Raw genomic sequence first — 20,507 nt, 5'->3', positions numbered from 1 at the left:
ATTAGCTCGTTGTAGGCCGTATTTCATGGGGTTAGTTGGTAAGCGCCCAATCCCCAACTCTAGATCACTCCACCTAACACCTCTAGCATTGAAACACGTTTCACTCATAGTCCAGACCAGCGTTTATAAAACCTCCGATGCTTATGAGGAAATACTGTAGATCTAGTCAACGCTGTATGACAGACAACTCTTCCTCACAGCTAATTTTATCCCGGCATCACAGTCGCGCGAGATGAACCCTGTGTTTTGTGAGGGATGTAGCGACGACCCGGAGATGGTTAGACTGTACTCTTTTGGTAGCGTTGGCAGTTTTGGTTTTGTTTGGTTTGTTGTTAAACGCTGCACTCATCAATATTCCAGCTATATGACGGCGGTCTGTAAATAATCGAGTCTGGACCAGACAATCCAGTGATTGACACCATGAGCATCGATCCACGCAATCGGGACCGATGACATGCATCAAGTCAGTGAGTCTGACCACCCGATCCCGTTAGTCGCCTTTTACGACAAGCATATTCGCCTTTTACGGCAAGCATGTGTTGCTGAAGACCTATTCTACCCCGGATCTTCACGGTCCAGAACGTTGTCGGACAGGCACTGTTGGTATATGACTCTGGAGAAGGTGGACAGGCATGAGAGGTGGAGGACCATATTCGGACCAATTATATTCAAAACAAAACTGTTTGAAATGAGGAGTATATCCCTATCTGTATATTAATTGGGTTTTGGAACATGGTAGGACAAGTTCCGTCACACCCGTTTGTTGTTCAGAGACCGAAGAAATCAGTTGTGGAAGCATACATCCTTGCAGTAGTGTTGGGCAGGGAAGGGACCGTGACGAGGAACTTGTCTATCTGAGTGGCAAGGGTGCAATACTTAACCTGTTGTGATGATCAGGATGAGAGTTGTAGTGACACAAAACAGTCATGGATCAACAGACCAATGAATCATTGTTTTCGTTTAAAACATTTTGATAATTTGTGACAAGGATGTATACATGCTCTGAATTAATATTGGTTCAAAATCTGATGACTCGTGATTCCTGTATTTACGACACATGATGTGGGTCTTAAACCAGTCATTTATCAAGAAATGTATACAACTTATATCTATTCCTTGTTCGACAAAGCTTTGAGATGCGGGTCCTTTCAAGTCGCTCCATTGCATTGTCTTCGTCTAGCTGATGTAATTACTTGTAAGAAGTGGGTCGTTTCTTTGTGAACATCAGAAAAGTATAACGGCGATATGCCTCTTTTTATGTGAATATTATATGTGTGTCGATTCACATAAACATTGAAGTATATGTTACAGCCTTGACGGCAATGAGGCAGTAAGCTGCACTGATTTGCTCATAGTTTACAGAAAACACTCAGATCATGGTGCATATGTAATATCGTTTGTTTTGTTTTACCATTTATGTGGCCAAACATCCGTGAAATCTATTCAACGACAAACGGATCCTTGCATACTAAAGGGGATTAACTCTGCGCTGCACCACCCTTGCCTCCTGTCAGATTAGATGAAGCCATTTAATCAGACATGCTGCTCGGTGCCGAGAACCATATACAGAAATAATTGATAAACATTTCAAAACGTTATGAACTGGACGGAAAATAGAACTGTCAGATGTAGTTGTATATGTAATCGTCCAATATATTATCATCTACATGCTATACACATACATATATATACATACTATATACATACACACCACCCGTAACGAACCCATGCTTGCTGTGAAAGGCAACTATGCTTGTCGTATGAGGAGACTAGCGGTATTGGGTGGTCAGGGTCTCTGACTTGGTTGATGTATGTCATCGATCCCAATTGCGTGGATCGATGCTCATGATATCAACCACTGGATTGTCTGGTAAAGACTCGATTATTAACAAACCACAGACATATAGCTGGAATATTGCTGACCGGGCACTAAAACACATTTGCACCTGGAAAAAGTTAAACATTTAAAAAAAAAGTATAACTTTGGCATGCTCTTATTGAAGTAGAGAAACCGAAACCGATTCTCCAATGAAATGTTTCATACTTGTTCCATGGAAATTTGAGTATCATTTTATTTGTTTCCTCTGTTTCTGTAAATATTTAACGTCAACGCCAAAGGTCAGCCCCCCTGCTACGAGTAGGGCAGGATATACTTACCCTTTTAACAAACACATGGTGTCATCACTGATTTTCTGTCATCCATTCATATGATTTTCACCGCTATGATGACTTAAGTGCCAGTTTAGGCAGGTGTTCTATCTCTGGCATTGGAGTTGTATATTTAGACGTGATACATAAACAGGTTCTTCTTCTTTGGAGTGGGGATGTGGTTAACATCTTCTGATTTCTGAGGTAAACGTCTAAGACCTGTATCACTTTGGGCTTTCCTCCCACATTTATCTGACACGCCGCGATATAACTGGAATACTGTTAAAAGTGGCAGTAAACTGAACTCACTCTCCCACTCTGATTTCTAAACCTTCACGTAAATAACTTTAGCTTTGATATTTGTGTCGGAATCCATGGTAAAATACTGAGATTATACGTGTACAGTGTTGGGAAGTTATGCTCCTTTTCCTTTAAGTGTCATATGTTTGACGATTCACATTAGCATGGGAATACGTCATGTTCCATATTACCGGGGAGGCAATAGGCTACTCTGTTTTGCTCTACCGAAAACTATTAGCGAAATATGCAATTATTGTTGTTTTATTGAACAAAAAATCATTTTTGGTTTTTTGATTTACATGGCCAAAGAACCCTGGAGTCTATCCAACCACATGTGTATCCTGGTATTGCTTAGGGCAAAGCATGTCAAGACGCTCGGAGACCAGTGCAATCTAGAGAAATATTGACATTCCAAAACGTAACTCAAAATCAATAATTTTAGGTTTAAAGTTGCATAAAAGATAAAACACCCAGATGTAGTTATAGTTGTTGTAGTGTTGTTTATTATCATCTACAAGGTATGCATACATATATAAACCTGGCAAAAGTTAAGCACTTTCCATTACATATGTTTTTTTAAAATATATAGGTTTGGAAAAATCGTATGACTGTGACATACTCATAGTGATATACAGAAAACGAAATCGATTAATGTTTAAATGGGTTATACTTGTTCCAAGTAAATACTTCTTTGAGTATGTTTCACATCTCTCATCTGCGTCTGTAACTCATATGCTTTCTATAACTTGCGTCCATCTTGAATAGACCTAGGTGTTTCTTATCCAGTGTGTCACAATGTTACACATTGATTGATAGGAGACCACTGTCATAAGTTTATGTATATCGTTCCAAAGTCCCATGTAGTATGTATGAACTACAGGTGTGGTGCTTAGAAATTTCCCAGGTGTGTATAATAAAGATTCCCCAGTTCAATAGTATATTCCCCATATTCTTTTAATGTCTCCTTCCATGTCCCTGCAGGATGTTTCAGTTCCAAAACAATGTTCCTCATATAACAAAGTCTGACAGATAACACAGTGTTTATAAAAAAAATATAAAAAAAATATTGCAAGCCTAAAATTTAGATTCGGCGGAATATCATGGTATCAAAAAGATCCATGTATTTATTTTTCAAAATGCAAAAAGAAGGATGTTACTCATATGAATAGCAAGACACAATTCCTGAGTCCAGACTCACGCTCCTGTTTTTTTCTTTGGTTTCGTCTTGTCTGGAATATAGATAGTTGTGTTCTTCAATCTCCATTCTGTAGCATTCTTGTAGTACTCCTCTATTGTCTCCCCTGGGTAAGGGCGCCTCCGACGTTCTTGTGGTATGTGAAACTCCTCTGCTCGGAACAGATTCCAGAGCTCCTTGTATTTCACTGTTCGACCAAACACAGTGATCTGGTAGAGGAACATATCCAGAGTTCTCATCAGCTCCGGTTTAACATAGTGGAAGCTTATGGTCAGCTGTGAGCAGCACTCTGGGCCCTGTGTCGAGAACAGAAATTGAAACAACTCAACTACATATTATGTGTTTGTTGATTTATGCAGGCGGCACTATTACAGCAGCGAAAGTGGGCCATGGAAGTATGTGATACACGCCCATTGTACGATACTCCCAATCTGCCCAGTCACAGACCTGACCACCTGATCTCCCATTTCAGACTGACACGGAATCCAAACGGGAATATACAGCTTCTAAGTCGCTTTATATCAAATATTATAAATATATCAGCATTGTCTATAGAAGTCTTGCAGTGCTGTAATTATAAAGTACAAGGAAAAACTATACTAGAATTCTAGAAAAAGCCAATACTAGAATTTATACTCTAAATCTGAACGGTGAGAAAATGATTGTATATATCTATATATATCTATATATGTAAAACTTTAGATATCAGTCACTTGAAACTATCAGACACAGTTATGCTAGTTGATAAAAACCGTCAGCAACTGCAATCAGTACAGGGTTTTTTCATGAGGTTCTAATTGATAAATACAGGTTTTCATTTCGTGAATGAACGCTTGACATATGAGACCTAGAGACTAAGACCAAGTTAAGCAACTCTGTATCATATGCACAGATACAGGATACGCTGGAATAATGAAACCTGGCCCATGCTAGTTGGTCTGTCAACACCATATAATGGTATGTGTTTTGTTTTAGCCAGAGGGAATACATCACTTTATGCACATCGTGGCAAAAACAGTAATACTGTTCATTTTAGCGTTACACCAAATTATCCATTCACCAAACAGGAACAGGTAAACTCAGCTTACCGAGTGGTATTTGTTGGCAGAAAACCCGGAGATAAAGTTGGCTACACCAACTTGGAATGTGTCAGGATTTGCACCATGAAAGGTCGATCTGTTGTACTTGTCTAACGAAAGATATGTAGACACCGCAACCTTGTACATGCATCGCCCGGTCTCGATGTCTTCACTTCCTCCAGCGTGGCGACATCTACCTGGCACCCTGTAACCCTGCTCCACCAGTCGACGGAGAGCTTCCCTACTGACAGCATACCCCGCCCCACCACCCATGTACCCGTTAGGTGAGAAGGGTGCGAAGTGGTCGCCAACGTAGACAGGTTTGCTGGCGTTTAGATGCGCGAGAAGAAATTTGAGATTTTCCACAATGACATATGTGTCATCATCAGCCTTGAGGAACCAGTCATACTCGTCTAGTGATGTACTATACATGTGTGTGAAAGCGTGGACGATTTTCTCTGTGAGAGTGCGATGGGAGTCGGGAATGGTCACTCCTAATATGTCCGGCCCTGTTTTGTTGGTTGTCATCACATACAGCATCTTGTCACATCTCTTGCCCCAAGTCTCATTGACGGCCTTCAGTTTGGTCTCCATGTTGACCTCCCTGGTGGTGATGAAACAGGCCAGACGGAGCTTCCTGGACAGAGCTTCAGCCACGGTGCTGTCCACAGCTACTGCAAGAGTGGCAACAATGGGATGTTATATGACAGTCATGCATCAATCAATCAATCACAGAGCTCCCCACAGCTACTGCAAGAGTGGCAACAATAGGATGTTATATGACAGTCATGCATCAATCAATCAATCACAGAGCTCTCCACAGCTACTGCAAGAGTGGCAACAATGGGATGTTATATGACAGTCATGCATCAATCAATCAATCACAGAGCTCCCCACAGCTACTGCAGGAGTGGCAACAATAGGATATTATATGACAGTCATGCATCAATCAATCAATCAGAGTTGCCAGCAGCTACTGCAGGAGTGACAACAGCAGAATATTATAGTACATTCATGCATCACCCACGAAACTCTCCACAGCCACAGCTAAGAGGGCTAACAATAGGGTGTTATATGACTGTCATAAAACAACCACGAACCTGGATAAGCAACATTATGTGTAATATACACCTATATTTTACGTGAGGAAGTCGATCTAGGCAATATGAAGTGAACATTACGTCGCCTTAACAATATTCAAGTTAAAGGTTTAGTGGTTCATAATACATTAGTATCTAACGTGTGGCCCACCAATACAGATAATATTCCATGTGTCGAGTGACGAGGGGAGGGAATATTGTTACGAGTGGCGTAAACACATGGAATATCCTTTTTATATTTTGTGTGTAGTTGCCTACCGGAAAATTAAATTATTGCATTACAAATGTAACACCTTGAAATTCTCCCGACACAAAGGGGCGGTTCACCAAACCTTGGATTTTCGACTTTAAAAAGTAGTTTCATGTTTGCAAATTTAAAAATATATATAAACAACAAAAGTATCAAATAATATTTAGGGTCACGAACGTTCTTCATCATGCATTTAGATATGAATATATACAAAATGAACATTAACAAAATATATTCTTGAAATCTAGGAGCCTGCTGTTGGAAGCAAAAGAATGCACTCTGGTCAAGTAACAAAAATGGCACTTTGCGAAACGAACAGTCTCTATTGACGAGTTAAATGAGAAATTTACAGTTTGTTAGTAAATATTTACGAGAGAATAAAAAATAAAATGGATATAAACTCCATGAATGACGATCTGTCTTTTGCCTTGTCAATGTAGAATTAAAGAAACATGGACGTCAACCGTTTGTGTTCCGGCTTGAAACTTGAGATAATGGGGAGCTAACTCTTGTAGGACAATAGCTACGTTAATTTTTTATGTTCACTGCAGTAAAATTACAAATGAATATATCACTTTTCTTAACTTCGGAAAACTCAGTCTTTTACACTGATGTATATCATAAAGAAAGCATTTTTTTAAAGATATTTCACTTTTTTGTAAATCCCATATCTAAAAGACTTGTCTGCATAACTGTCTGATGACAAACCATTGGTCAGGTGACATGGATAAAAAAACAGGCAGATGAAATGAGAAGCTTCACTGTCAAGTCCATTATTATAAAGCACAAATATGTTTAGTAAGATTATATTATCAGTTTCTTGCATTTTCAGATAAATTAAATGAAAACGTTGCTCATAGTATAGTCGATTGTTCTATGTCAATGTCAAATATAGATCAGAACAGTCTGAAACTAAATTTACCCATCTCATAGAACCAATTATATTATAAATAAACGTGGAGTTAATTCAATGTTGTCACGGCTTCTCTTTCCTATTTGAGAGAGAGTTTGAACTTACAAATATGTGAAATGAAATCCTTACTCACATCTTGACGTTTATTTGTTTGGGTGGACTTATTCAGGGACAACCGAATACATTTAAACATGTTACGGAAAGCATTGAAAAAACGCCTAGAATGTGTTGAGACCTTTAGTTATATGAGAGAACATTTTCAACATTTCAGCTTCATGGGCCGTTAAGAAAAACGGTTTCCTTTATATAGTTTATATTTCCCAAAGCTGATGTCAGTGTCAACATTTCGTCGATTGAGTACACTTTTGTAACCAAAGCCGAAATCCCTAAGTGGTTAACATTGGCTCTTGCTTTCATGATCAGTCTGCCAAACTGGGAGCTTATATTTTTTACAGCATCATTGATGGCGACTTCACAGGGATAAATACCAAACGTCAACCACACAGAATAACCAGTCTCGATTATCCAGAACAATGGAGGTAACAGTGTATGAATGGGAAATACGTGGTGACACCAGGTTTTCGTGCCTTACCAGTTGCAATGAACACTCACACAATTGGCATACAATAAGTATACGTATGCTGCTTTAAACATGTTAACACATTTTAATGATATGTTGGCTTGTCGTGACAATCAAACAATTTCATTGTTCACAGTTCATGGTTTGCTGGTTTTGAGTGAAACCTGGGGCTATTCCATTTACTCTCTCATTGGTCAGAAAGACAAGACGATCAATTGTGACACGGCAATATTTTCATGCAATTAGTGAGTAGACTGTTCACAAACTGACTTCAAATTGATTTGATGTTGCTACAACCCAGGGATCATTGTGGTATGTATGGTCATTGTTTATTCAGCATGCCAAGGAACCTTCTGTGGCTTGAAGCACCAGGCAATGCTCCATATATCTGACTAGTCATAATATAACGGATATGATATTCATTTGTGGCGTCAAACCAAATTTGTGATGTGATGTCTACAGGTAACGGAACGCCTTGACATACAAGTGAAATCTTCGTTATTCCATTCTCCGTCTTTGACTTCATCCTTGCTTTCTAGAAACAGGTCAAGGCCGTGTTCTGTCAGGCGAATGTCATCTTCATGAGCACCGGTCCCAATAATCGAATCTTGTAGGTGGGTAAAATCACTTGCAAAACGGGCTGTTAAATAGCGACTATCTGCAAAAATAATCCAGGGATAAATAGAAGGACTGGAGAAACTCGACATGGCACATTGTTTTGCACATGATCAAGCACATGGTACATCGCATGGTGCATCGCATGGTACATCACATGGTACATCACATGGTACATCACGTGGTACATTACATGGTACATCACGTGGTACATTACATGGTACATAACATGGTACATTACATGGTGCAGCGCATGGTACATTACATGGTACATTACATGGTACATAACGTGGTACATTACATGGTACATCACATGGTACATTACATGGTACATCACGTGTTACATTACATGGTTCATCACATGGTACATCACATGGTTCATCACCTGGTACATCACCTGGTACATTACATGGTACATAACGTGGTACATTACATGGTACATCACATGGTACATTACATGGTACATCACATGATACATTACATGGTACATCACATGGTACATCACATGGTACATCACATGGTACATCACATGGTACATCACATGGTACATTACATGGTACATCACATGGTACATTACATGGTACATCACATGGTGCAGCGCATGGTACATCACCTGGTACAATTGCTGTTCTACTTCTGTACATATCGTGGACAACAATTAGATGCAAGCTGTGCTCATCAACGTCTTACTCACCTGAATGCGTCATCACGAGGAGTAAGATGACGAAGACGGCACCACCGAGGAGGGTGAACACGACAAAGAATCTCCTCAAACTGTACATACTGGCGTCCTGTAACCACCTGGAATAAAGTATATCATTACACTGTACATACTGACGTCCTGTAACCACTAGTAAAAAAGGACATCATGGCACTATACATACTTGCGTCCTATAACAACCTGTTAAAAAGTATTTCATGACACTGTACAAACTGGCGTCCCGTAACCACCTGTTACAAAGTATTCCATGACACTGTAAAACTTGCGTCATGCAACCACCTGTAACAAAGTATCTCATGACACTGTGCATACTTGCGTCCTATAACCACCCGGAACAAAGTATCTCATGACACTGTACAGATTGGCGTCATGTAACCACCTGTAACAAAGTATCTCATTAAACTGTACATACTGGCGGCCTGTAACCACCTATAACAAAGTATCTCATGACACTGTACAGATTGGCGTCATGTAACCACCTGTAACAAAGTATCTCATTAAACTGTACATACTTGCGTCCAGTAACCGCCTGTAACAAAGTACCTCATGACACTGTACATACCTGCGTCATGTAACCACCTGTAACAAATTATATCATTAAACTGTACATTCTTGCGTCCTGTAACCGCCTGTAACAAAGTATCTCATCACACTGTACATACCTGCGTCATGTAACCACCTGTAACAAAGTATCTCATGACACTGTACATACCTGCGTCATGTAACCACCTGTAACAAAGTATCTCATGACACTGTACATACCTGCGTCATGTAACCACCTGTAACAAAGTAACTCATGACACTGTATATACTGGCGTCCTATAAACACCTGTTACAAAGTACAACATGACACTGTACATACTTGCGTCATATAACCACCTGTAACAAAGTATCTCATTACACTGTACATATTGGCGTCATGTAACCACCTGTAACAAAGTATCTCATTAAACTGTACATACTTGCGTCCAGTAACCACCTGTAACAAAGTATCTCATGACACTGTACATACTTGCGTCCAGTAACCACCTGTAACAAAGTATCTCATGACACTGTACATACTGGCGTCATGTAACCACCTGTAACAAAGTATCTCATTAAACTGTACATACTGGCGTCATGTAACCACCTGTAACAAAGTATCTCATGACACTGTACATACTTGCGTCCTGTAACCACCTGTAACAAATTATCTCATGGCACTGTACATACCTGCGTCATATTACCACCTGTAACAAAATATCTCATTAAACTGTACATACTTGCGTCCTGTTACCACCTATAACAAAGTACCTCATGACACTGTACTGATTGGCGTCATGTAACGACCTGTAACAAAGTATCTCATGACACTGTACATACTTGCGTCCTGTAACCGCCTGTAACAAAGTATATCATGACACTGTACATACCTGCGTCATATAACCACCTGTAACAAAGTATCTCATGACACTGTACATATTGGCGTCATGTAACCACCTATAACAAAGTATCTCATGACACGTTACTTTTTCGCGTCATATAACCACCTGTAACAAAGTATCTCATGACACTGTACATATTGGCGTCATATAACCACCTGTAACAAAGTATCTCATGACACTGTACATATTGGCGTTATGTAACCACCTATAACAAAGTATCTCATGACACTGTACAGATTGGCGTCATGTAACCACCTGTAACAAAGTACCTCATGACACTGTACATACTGGCGTCCTGTAACCACCTGTAACAAAGTATCTCATTAAACTGTACATACTGGCGTCATGTAACCACCTGTAACAAAATATCTCATTAAACTGTACATACTTGCGTCCTGTTACCACCTATAACAAAGTACCTCATGACACTGTACAGATTGGCGTCATGTAACCACCTGTAACAAAGTATCTCATGACACTGTACATACTTGCGTCCTATAACCACCCGGAACAAAGTATCTCATGACACTGTACAGATTGGCGTCATGTAACCGCCTGTAACACAGTATCTCATTAAACTGTACATACTGGCGGCCTGTAACCACCTATAACAAAGTACCTCATGACACTGTACAGATTGGCGTCATGTAACCACCTGTAACAAAGTATCTCATTAAACTGTACATACTTGCGTCCAGTAACCGCCTGTAACAAAGTATATCATGACACTGTACATACCTGCGTCATATAACCACCTGTAACAAAGTATCTCATGACACTGTACATATTGGCGTCATGTAACCACCTATAACAAAGTATCTCATGACACTGTACAGATTGGCGTCATATAACCACCTGTAACAAAGTATCTCATGACACTGTACATATTGGCGTCATATAACCACCTGTAACAAAGTATCTCATGACACTGTACATATTGGCGTTATGTAACCACCTATAACAAAGTATCTCATGACACTGTACAGATTGGCGTCATGTAACCACCTGTAACAAAGTACCTCATGACACTGTACATACTGGCGTCCTGTAACCACCTGTAACAAAGTATCTCATTAAACTGTACATACTGGCGTCATGTAACCACCTGTAACAAAATATCTCACTAAACTGTACATACTGGCGTCCTGTTACCACCTATAACAAAGTACCTCATGACACTGTACAGATTGGCGTCATGTAACCACCTGTAACAAAGTATCTCATGACACTGTACATACTTGCGTCCTATAACCACCCGGAACAAAGTATCTCGTGACACTGTACAGATTGGCGTCATGTAACCACCTGTAACAAAGTATCTCATGACACTGTACATACTTGCGTCCTGTAACCGCCTGTAACAAAGTGTATCATGACACTGTACATGCCTGCGTCATATAACCACCCGGAACAAAGTATCTCATGACACTGTACATATTGGCGTCATGTAACCACCTGTAACAAAGTATCTCATTAAACTGTACATACTGGCGGCCTGTAACCACCTATAACAAAGTACCTCATGACACTGTACAGATTGGCGTCATGTAACCACCTGTAACAAAGTATCTCATTAAACTGTACATACTTGCGTCAAGTAACCGCCTGTAACCAAGTATATCATGACACTGTACATACCTGCGTCATGTAACCACCTGTAACAAAGTATCTCATTAAACTGTACATACTTGCGTCCTGTAACCGCCTGTAACAAAGTATCTCATCACACTGTACATACCTGCGTCATGTAACCACCTGTAACAAAGTATCTCATGATACTGTACATTCCTGCGTCATGTAACCACCTGTAACAAACTATCTCATGACACTGTACATACTTGCGTCCTGTAACCGCCTGTAACAAAGTGTATCATGACACTGTACATACCTGCGTCATATAACCACCTGTAACAAAGTATCTCATGACACTGTACATACCTGCGTCATATAACCACCTGTAACAAAGTGTATCATGACACTGTACATACCTGCGTCATATAACCACCTGTAACAAAGTATCTCATGACACTGTACATATTGGCGTCATGTAACCACCTATAACAAAGCATCTCATGACACTGTACATACTGGCGTCATGTAACCACCTGTAACAAAATATCTCATTAAACTGTACATACTGGCGTCCTGTTACCACCTATAACAAAGTATCTCATGACACTGTACAGATTGGCGTCATGTAACCACCTGTAACAAAGTATCTCATTAAACTGTACATACTGGCGGCCTGTAACCACCTATAACAAAGTACCTCATGACACTGTAGAGATTGGCGTCATGTAACCACCTGTAACAAAGTATCTCATGACACTGTACATACTTGCGTCCTGTAACCGCCTGTAACAAAGTGTATCATGACACTGTACATACCTGCGTCATATAACCACCCGGAACAAAGTATCTCATGACACTGTACATATTGGCGTCATGTAACCACCTGTAACAAAGTATCTCATTAAACTGTACATACTGGCGGCCTGTAACCACCTATAACAAAGTACCTCATGACACTGTACAGATTGGCGTCATGTAACCACCTGTAACAAAGTATCTCATTAAACTGTACATACTTGCGTCCTGTAACCGCCTGTAACAAAGTATCTCATCACACTGTACATACCTGCGTCATGTAACCACCTGTAACAAACTATCTCATGACACTGTACATACCTGCATCATGTAACCACCTGTAACAAAGTATCTCATGACACTGTACATACTTGCGTCCTGTAACCGCCTGTAACAAAGTGTATCATGACACTGTACATACCTGCGTCATATAACCACCTGTAACAAAGTATTTCATGACACTGTACATATTGGCGTCATGTAACCACCTATAACAAAGCATCTCATGACACTGTACATATTGGCGTCATATAACCACCTGTAACAAAGTATCTCGTGACACTGTACATACTGGCGTCCTGTAACCACCTATAACAAAGTATCTCATGACACTGTACATATTGGCGTCATATAACGACCTGTAACAAAGTATCTCATTAAACTGTACATACTGGCGTCATGTAGCCACCTGTAACAAAGTATCTCATGACACTGTACATATTGGCGTCATGTAACCACCTATAACAAAGTATTTCATGACACTGTACAGATTGGCGTCATGTAACCACCTGTAACAAAGTACCTCATGACACTGTACATACTGGCGTCCTGTAACCACCTGTAACAAAGTATCACATTAAACTGTACATACTGGCGTCATGTAACCACCTGTAACAAAGTACCTTATGACACTGTACATACTGGCGTCCTGTAACCACCTGTAACAAAGTATCTCATTAAACTGTACATACTGGCGTCATGTAACCACCTGTAACAACATATCTCATTAAACTGTACATACTGGCGTCCTGTTACCACCTATAACAAAGTACCTCATGACACTGTACAGATTGGCGTCATGTAACCACCTGTAACAAAGTATCTCATGACACTGTACATACCTGCGTCATGTTACCACCTGTAGCAAAGTATCTCATGACACTGTACATACTTGCGTCCTCTAACCGCCTGTAACAAAGTATCTCATGACACTGTACATACCTGCGTCATATAACCCCCTGTAACAAAGTATCTCATGACACTGTACATATTGGCGTCATGTAACCACCTGTAACAAAGAATCTCATGACACTGTACATACTTGCGTCCTGTAACCGCCTGTAACAAAGTATCTCATGACACTGTACATACCTGCGTCATATAACCAACTGTAACAAAGTATCTCATGACACTGTACATATTGGCGTCATGTAACCACCTGTAACAAAGTATCTCATCAAACTGTACATACTGGCGTCCTGTAACCACCTATAACAAAGTATCTCATGACACTGTACAGATTGACGTCATGTAACGACCTGTAACAAAGTATCTCATTAAACTGTACATACTGGCGTCATTTAACCACCTATAACAAAGTACCTCATGACACTGTACATACTTGCGTCCTGTAACCACCTGTAACAAAGTATGTATGTATGTATGTATGTATGTATGTATGTATGTATGTATGTATGTATGTATGCATGTATGCATGTATGTATGTATGTATGTATGTATGTATGTATGTATGTATGTATGTATGTATGTATGTATGTATGTATGTATGTATGTATGTATGTATGTATGTATGTATGTATGTATGTATGTATGTATGTATGTATGTTTGTGTGTGTTTATGTATGTATGTATGTATGTATGTATGTATGTATGTTTGTATGGATGGATGTATGTATGTATGTATGTATGTATGTATGTATGTATGTATGTATGTATGTATGTTTGTATGTTTGTATGTATGTATGTATGTATGTATGTATGTATGTATGTATGTATGTATGTATGTATGTATGTATGTATGTATGTATGTAATTGTTCTTAAAACATTATACAAACTATTTCTAAGAAATGGTAAAATGTTAATGCATCCACGAAGTCACAGAACATTATCATTTAATCGCCTCTTATGACCACGCGCTAATAGGGTCATCATGTGCCGCATCCTGCCCCTTCTTAGTGTCTAGGCGACCACGCGCTAATAGGGTCATCATGTACCGCATCCTGCCCCTTCTTAGTGTCTAGGCGACCATGCGCTAATAGGGTCATCATGTACCGTATCCTGCCCCTTCTTAGTGTCTAGGCGACCATGCGCTAATAGGGTCATCATGTACCGCATCCTGCCCGTTCTTAGTGTCTAGGCGACCACGCGCTAATAGGGTCATCATGTACCGCATCCTGCCCCTTCTTAGTGTCTAGGCGACCACGCGCTAATAGGGCCATCATGTACCGCATCGTGCCCCTTCTTAGTTTCTAGTCGACCACGCGCTAATAGGGTCATCATGTACCGCATCCTGCCCCTTCTTAGTGTCTATGTGACCACGCGCTAATAGGGTCATCATGTACCGCATCCTGCCCCTTCTAAGTGTCTATGTGACCACGCGCTAATAGGGGCATCATGTACCGCATCCTACCACTTATTAGTGTCTATGTGACCACGCGCTAATAGGGTCATCATGTACCGCATCCTGCCCCTTCTAAGTGTCTATGTGACCACGCGCTAATAGTGGCATCATGTACCGCATCCTGCCCCTTCTTAGTGTCTAGGCGACCAGGCACTAATAGGGTCATCATGTACCGCATCCTACCACTTCTTAGTGTCTATGTGACCACGCGCTAATAGGGTCATCATGTACCGCATCCTGCCCCTTCTTAGTGTCTATGTAACCACGCGCTAATAGGGTCATCATGTACCGCATCGTGCCCCTTCTAAGTGTCTAGGCGACCAGGCACTAATAGGGTCATCATGTACCGCATCCTGCCCCTTCTTAGTGTCTAGGCGACCACGCGCTAATAGGGTCATCATGTACCGCATCCTGCCCCTTCTTAGTGTCTATGGGACCACGCGCTAATAGGGTCATCATGTACCGCATCCTGCCCCTTCTTAGAGTCTAGGCGACCAGGCACTAATAGGGTCATCATGTACCGCATCCTCCCCCTTCTTAGTGTCTAGGCGACCACGCGCTAATAGGGTCATCATGTACCGCATCCTGCCACTTCTTAGTGTCTATGTGACCACGCGCTAATAGGGTCATCATGTACCGCATCCTGCCACTTCTTAATGTCTATGTGACCACGCGCTAATAGGGTCATCATGTACCGCATCCTGCCTCTTCTTACTGTCTACGCAACCAGGCACAAATAGGGTCATCATGTACCGCATCCTGCCCCTTCTTAGTGTCTATGCGACCAGGCGCTAATAGGGTCATCATGTACCGCATCCTGCCCCTTCTTAGTGTCTAGGCGACCACGCGCTAATAGGGCCATCATGTACCGCATCGTGCCCCTTCTTAGTGTCTATGTGACCACGCGCTAATAGGGTCATCATGTACTGCATCCTGCCCCTTTTTAGTGTCTATGTGACCACGCGCTAATAGGGTCATCATGTACCGCATCCTGCCCCTTCTTAGTGTCTATGCAACCACGCACTAATAGGGTCATCATGTACCGCATCCTGCCCCTTCTTAGTGTCTGTGCGACCACGCACTAATAGGGTCATCATGTACCGCATCCTGCCCCTTCTTAGTGTCTATGTGACCAAGCACTAATAGGGTCATCATGTACCGCATCCTGCCCCTTCTTAGTGTCTAGGCGACCACGCGCTAATAGGGTCATCATGTACCGCATCCTGTCCCTTCTTAGTGTCTGTGCGACCACGCACTAATAGTGTCATCATGTACCGCATCCTGCCCCTTCTTAGTGTCTATGTGACCACGCACTAATAGGGTCATCATGTACCGCATCCTGCCCCTTTTTAGTGTCTATGTGACCACGCGCTAATAGGGTCATCATGTACCGCATCGTGCCCCTTCTTAGTGTCTATGCAACCACGCACTAATAGGGCCATCATGTACCGCATCCTGCCCCTTCTTAGTGTCTGTGCGACCACGCACTAATAGGGTCATCATGTACCGCATCCTGCCCCTTCTTAGTGTCTATGTGACCACGCACTAATAGGGTCATCATGTACCGCATCCTGCCCCTTCTTAGTGTCTAGACGACCACGCGCTAATAGGGTCATCATGTACCGCATCCTGCCCCTTCTTAGTGTCTGTGCGACCACGCACTAATAGGGTCATCATGTACCGCATCCTGCCCCTTCTTAGTGTCTATGTGACCACGCACTAATAGGGTCATCATGTACCGCATCGTGCCCCTTCTAATGTGTCTAGACGACCACGCGCTAATAGGGTCATCATGTACCGCATCGTTCCCCTTCTTAGTGTCTTTGCGACCAGGCGCTATTAGGGTCATCATGTACCGCATCCTGCCCCTTCTTGGTGTCTAGGCGACCATGCGCTAATAGGGTCATCATGTACCGCATCCTGTCCCTTCTTAGTGTCTAGGCGACGATGCGCTAACAGGGTCATCATGTACCGCATCCTGCCCCTTCTTAGTGTCTAGGCAACCAGGCGCTAATAGGGTCATCATGTACCGCATCGTGCCCCTTCTTAGTGTCTAGGAGACCAGGTACTAATAGGGTCATCATGTACCGCATCCTGCCCCTTCTTAGTGTCTATGTGACCACGCGCTAATAGGGTCATCATGTACCGCATCCTGCCCCTTGTTAGTGTCTATGTGACCACGAGCTAATAGGGTCATCATGTACCGCATCCTGCCCCTTCTTAGTGTCTAGGCGACCACGCGCTAATAGGGCCATCATGTACCGCATCGTGCCCCTTCTTAGTGTCTATGTGACCACGCGCTAATAGGGTCATCATGTACCGCATCCTGCCCCTTCTTAGTGTCTATGGGACCACGCGCTAATATGGTCATCATGTACCGCATCGTGCCCCTTCTTAGTGTCTATGCGACCTTGCGCTAATAGGGCCATCATGTACCGCATCCTGCCCCTTCTTAGTGTCTATGCGACCTCGCGCTAATAGGGCCATCATCTACCGCAGCCTGCCCCTTCTAAGTGTCTATATGACCACGCGCTAATAGGGTCATCATGTAACGCATCCTGCCTCTTCTTAGTGTCTATGTGACCTCGCGCTAATAGGGCCATCATGTACCGCATCCTGGCCCTTCTTAGTGTCTATGCGACCTCGCGCTAATAGGGCCATCATGTACCGCATCGTGCCCCTTCTTAGTGTCTATGCGACCAGGCGCTAATCGGGCCATCATGTACCGCATCCTGCCCCTTCTTAGTGTCTATGCGACCAGGCGCTAATAGGGTCATCATGTACCGCATCCTGCCCCTTCTTAGTGTCTATGCGACCAGGCGCTAATAGGGCCATCATGTTCCGCATCCAGCCCCTTCTTAGTGTCTATGCGACCAGGCGCTAATAGAGTCATCATGTACCGCATCGTGCCCCTCCTTAGTGTCTATGTGACCAGGCGCTAATAGGGTCATCATGTACCGCATCCTGCCCCTTGTTAGTGTCTAGGCGACCAGGCGCTAATAGGGCCATCATGTACCGCATCGTGCCCCTTCTTAATGTCTAGGAGACCATGCGCTAACAGGGTCATCATGTACCGCATCCTGCCCCTTCTTAGTGTCTAGGCAACCAGGCGCTAATAGGGTCATCATGTACCGCATCGTGCCCCTTCTTAGTGTCCATGTGACCAGGCACTAATAGGGTCATCATGTACCGCATCCTGCCCCTTCTTAGTGTCTAGGCGACCAAGCGCTAATAGGGTCATCATGTACCGCATCGTGCCCCTTCTTAGTGTCTAGGCGACCAGGCACTAATAGGGTCATCATGTGCCGCATCCTGCCCCTTCTTAGTGTCTAGGCGACCACGCGCTAATAGGGTCATCATGTACCGCATCCTGCCCCTTCTTAGTGTCCATGTGACCACGCGCTAATATGGTCATCATGTACCGCATCGTGCCCCTTCTTAGTGTCTATGCAACCACGCTCTAATAACGCCATCATGTACCGCATCCTGCCCCTTCTTAGTGTCTGTGCGACCACGCACTAATAGTGTCATCATGTACCGCACCCTGCCCCTTCTTAGTGTATGTGCGACCACGCACTAATAGTGTCATCATGTACCGCACCCTGCCCCTTCTTAGTGTCTAGGCGACCAGGCGCTAATAGGGCCATCATGTTTCGCATCCTGCCCCTTCTGAGTATCTTGGCGACCACGCGCTAATAGGGCCATCATGTACCGCATCGTGCCCCTTCTTAGTGTCTATGTGACCAGGCGCTAATAGGGTCATCATGTACCGCATCCTGCCCCTTCTTAGTGTCTATGCAACCACGCACTAATAGGGCCATCATGTACCGCATCCTGCCCCTTCTTAGTGTCTATGCGACCTCGCGCTAATAGGGCCATCATGTACCGCAGCCTGCCCCTTCTTAGTGTCTATATGACCACGCGCTAATAGGGTCATCATGTACCGCATCCTGCCCCTTCTTAGTGTCTATGTGACCACGCGCTAATAGGGTCATCATGTACCGCATCGTGCCCCTTCTTAGTGTCTATGCAACCACGCACTAATAGGGCCATCATGTACCGCATCCTGCCCCTTCTTAGTGTCTGTGCGACCACGCACTATTAGGGTCATCATGTACCGCATCCAGCCCCTTCTTAGTGTCTATGTGACCTCGCGCTAATAGGGCCATCATGTACCGCATCCTGCCCCTTCTTAGTGTCTATGCGACCTCGCGCTAATAGGGCCATCATGTTCCGCATCCAGCCCCTTCTTAGTGTCTATGCGACCAGGCGCTATTGGGTCATCATGTACCGCATCGTGCCCCTCCTTAGTGTCTATGTGACCAGGCGCTAATAGGGCCATCATGTACCGCATCCTGCCCCTTCTTAGTGCCTATGTGACCACGCGCTAATAGGGTCATCATGTACCGCATCCTGCCCCTTGTTAGTGTCTAGGCGACCAGGCGCTAATAGGGCCATCATGTACCGCATCGTGCCCCTTCTTAGTGTCTAGGCAACCAGGCGCTAATAGGGTCATCATGTACCGCATCGTGCCCCTTCTTAGCGTCCATGTGACCAGGCACTAATAGGGTCATCATGTACCGCATCCTGCCCCTTCTTAGTGTCTAGGCGACCAAGCGCTAATAGGGCCATCATGTACCGCATCCTGCCCCTTCTTAGTGTCTATGCGACCTCGCGCTAATAGGGCCATCATGTACCGCAGCCTGCCCCTTCTTAGTGTCTATATGACCACGCGCTAATAGGGTCATCATGTACCGCATCCTGCCCCTTCTTAGTGTCTATGTGACCAGCGCTAATAGGGTCATCATGTACCGCACCCTGCCCCTTCTTAGTGTCTCTGCGACCACGCACTAATAGTGTCATCATGTACCGCACCCTGCCCCTTCTTAGTGTCTAGGCGACCAGGCGCTAATAGGGTCATCATGTTTCGCATCCTGCCCCTTCTGAGTATCTTGGCGACCACGCGCTAATAGGGCCATCATGTACCGCATCGTGCCCCTTCTTAGTGTCTATGTGACCAGGCGCTAATAGGGTCATCATGTACCGCATCCTGCCCCTTCTTAGTGTCTATGTGACCACGCACTAATAGGGCCATCATGTACCGCATCCTGCCCCTTCTTAGTGTCTATGTGACCTCGCGCTAATAGGGCCATCATGTACCGCATCCTGCCCC

The 20,507-nt window shown here is 43.3% G+C and overlaps 1 protein-coding gene across 1 annotated transcript in view; it reads right to left on the bottom strand.

Annotated features, from left to right (window-relative positions):
* Positions 1-2,923: 2,923 nt before the first annotated feature.
* The window catches only part of LOC124117606 (glycoprotein-N-acetylgalactosamine 3-beta-galactosyltransferase 1-like), a 40,395-nt gene continuing 22,811 nt past the window's right edge, over positions 2,924-20,507 (bottom strand). Inside the window, exons 2-5 of the mRNA XM_048396554.1 lie at positions 8,875-8,981; positions 8,050-8,223; positions 4,732-5,396; positions 2,924-3,939 (exon numbers count right to left, since the gene is read on the bottom strand). Of these exons, the coding sequence (XP_048252511.1) occupies positions 3,643-3,939; positions 4,732-5,396; positions 8,050-8,223; positions 8,875-8,981 (1,243 nt within the window). The 3' untranslated portion in view covers positions 2,924-3,642. The remainder of the gene's footprint in view (positions 3,940-4,731; positions 5,397-8,049; positions 8,224-8,874; positions 8,982-20,507) is intronic.

The sequence above is a fragment of the Haliotis rufescens genome, unplaced genomic scaffold, assembly GCF_023055435.1.
Source record: "Haliotis rufescens isolate VD_foot unplaced genomic scaffold, xgHalRufe1.0.p SCAF_150, whole genome shotgun sequence".
Taxonomy (NCBI): Eukaryota; Metazoa; Mollusca; class Gastropoda; order Lepetellida; family Haliotidae; genus Haliotis; species Haliotis rufescens.
Note: the sequence above shows the minus strand (reverse complement) of the source record. Positions and strands in the feature narration are given on the sequence as shown.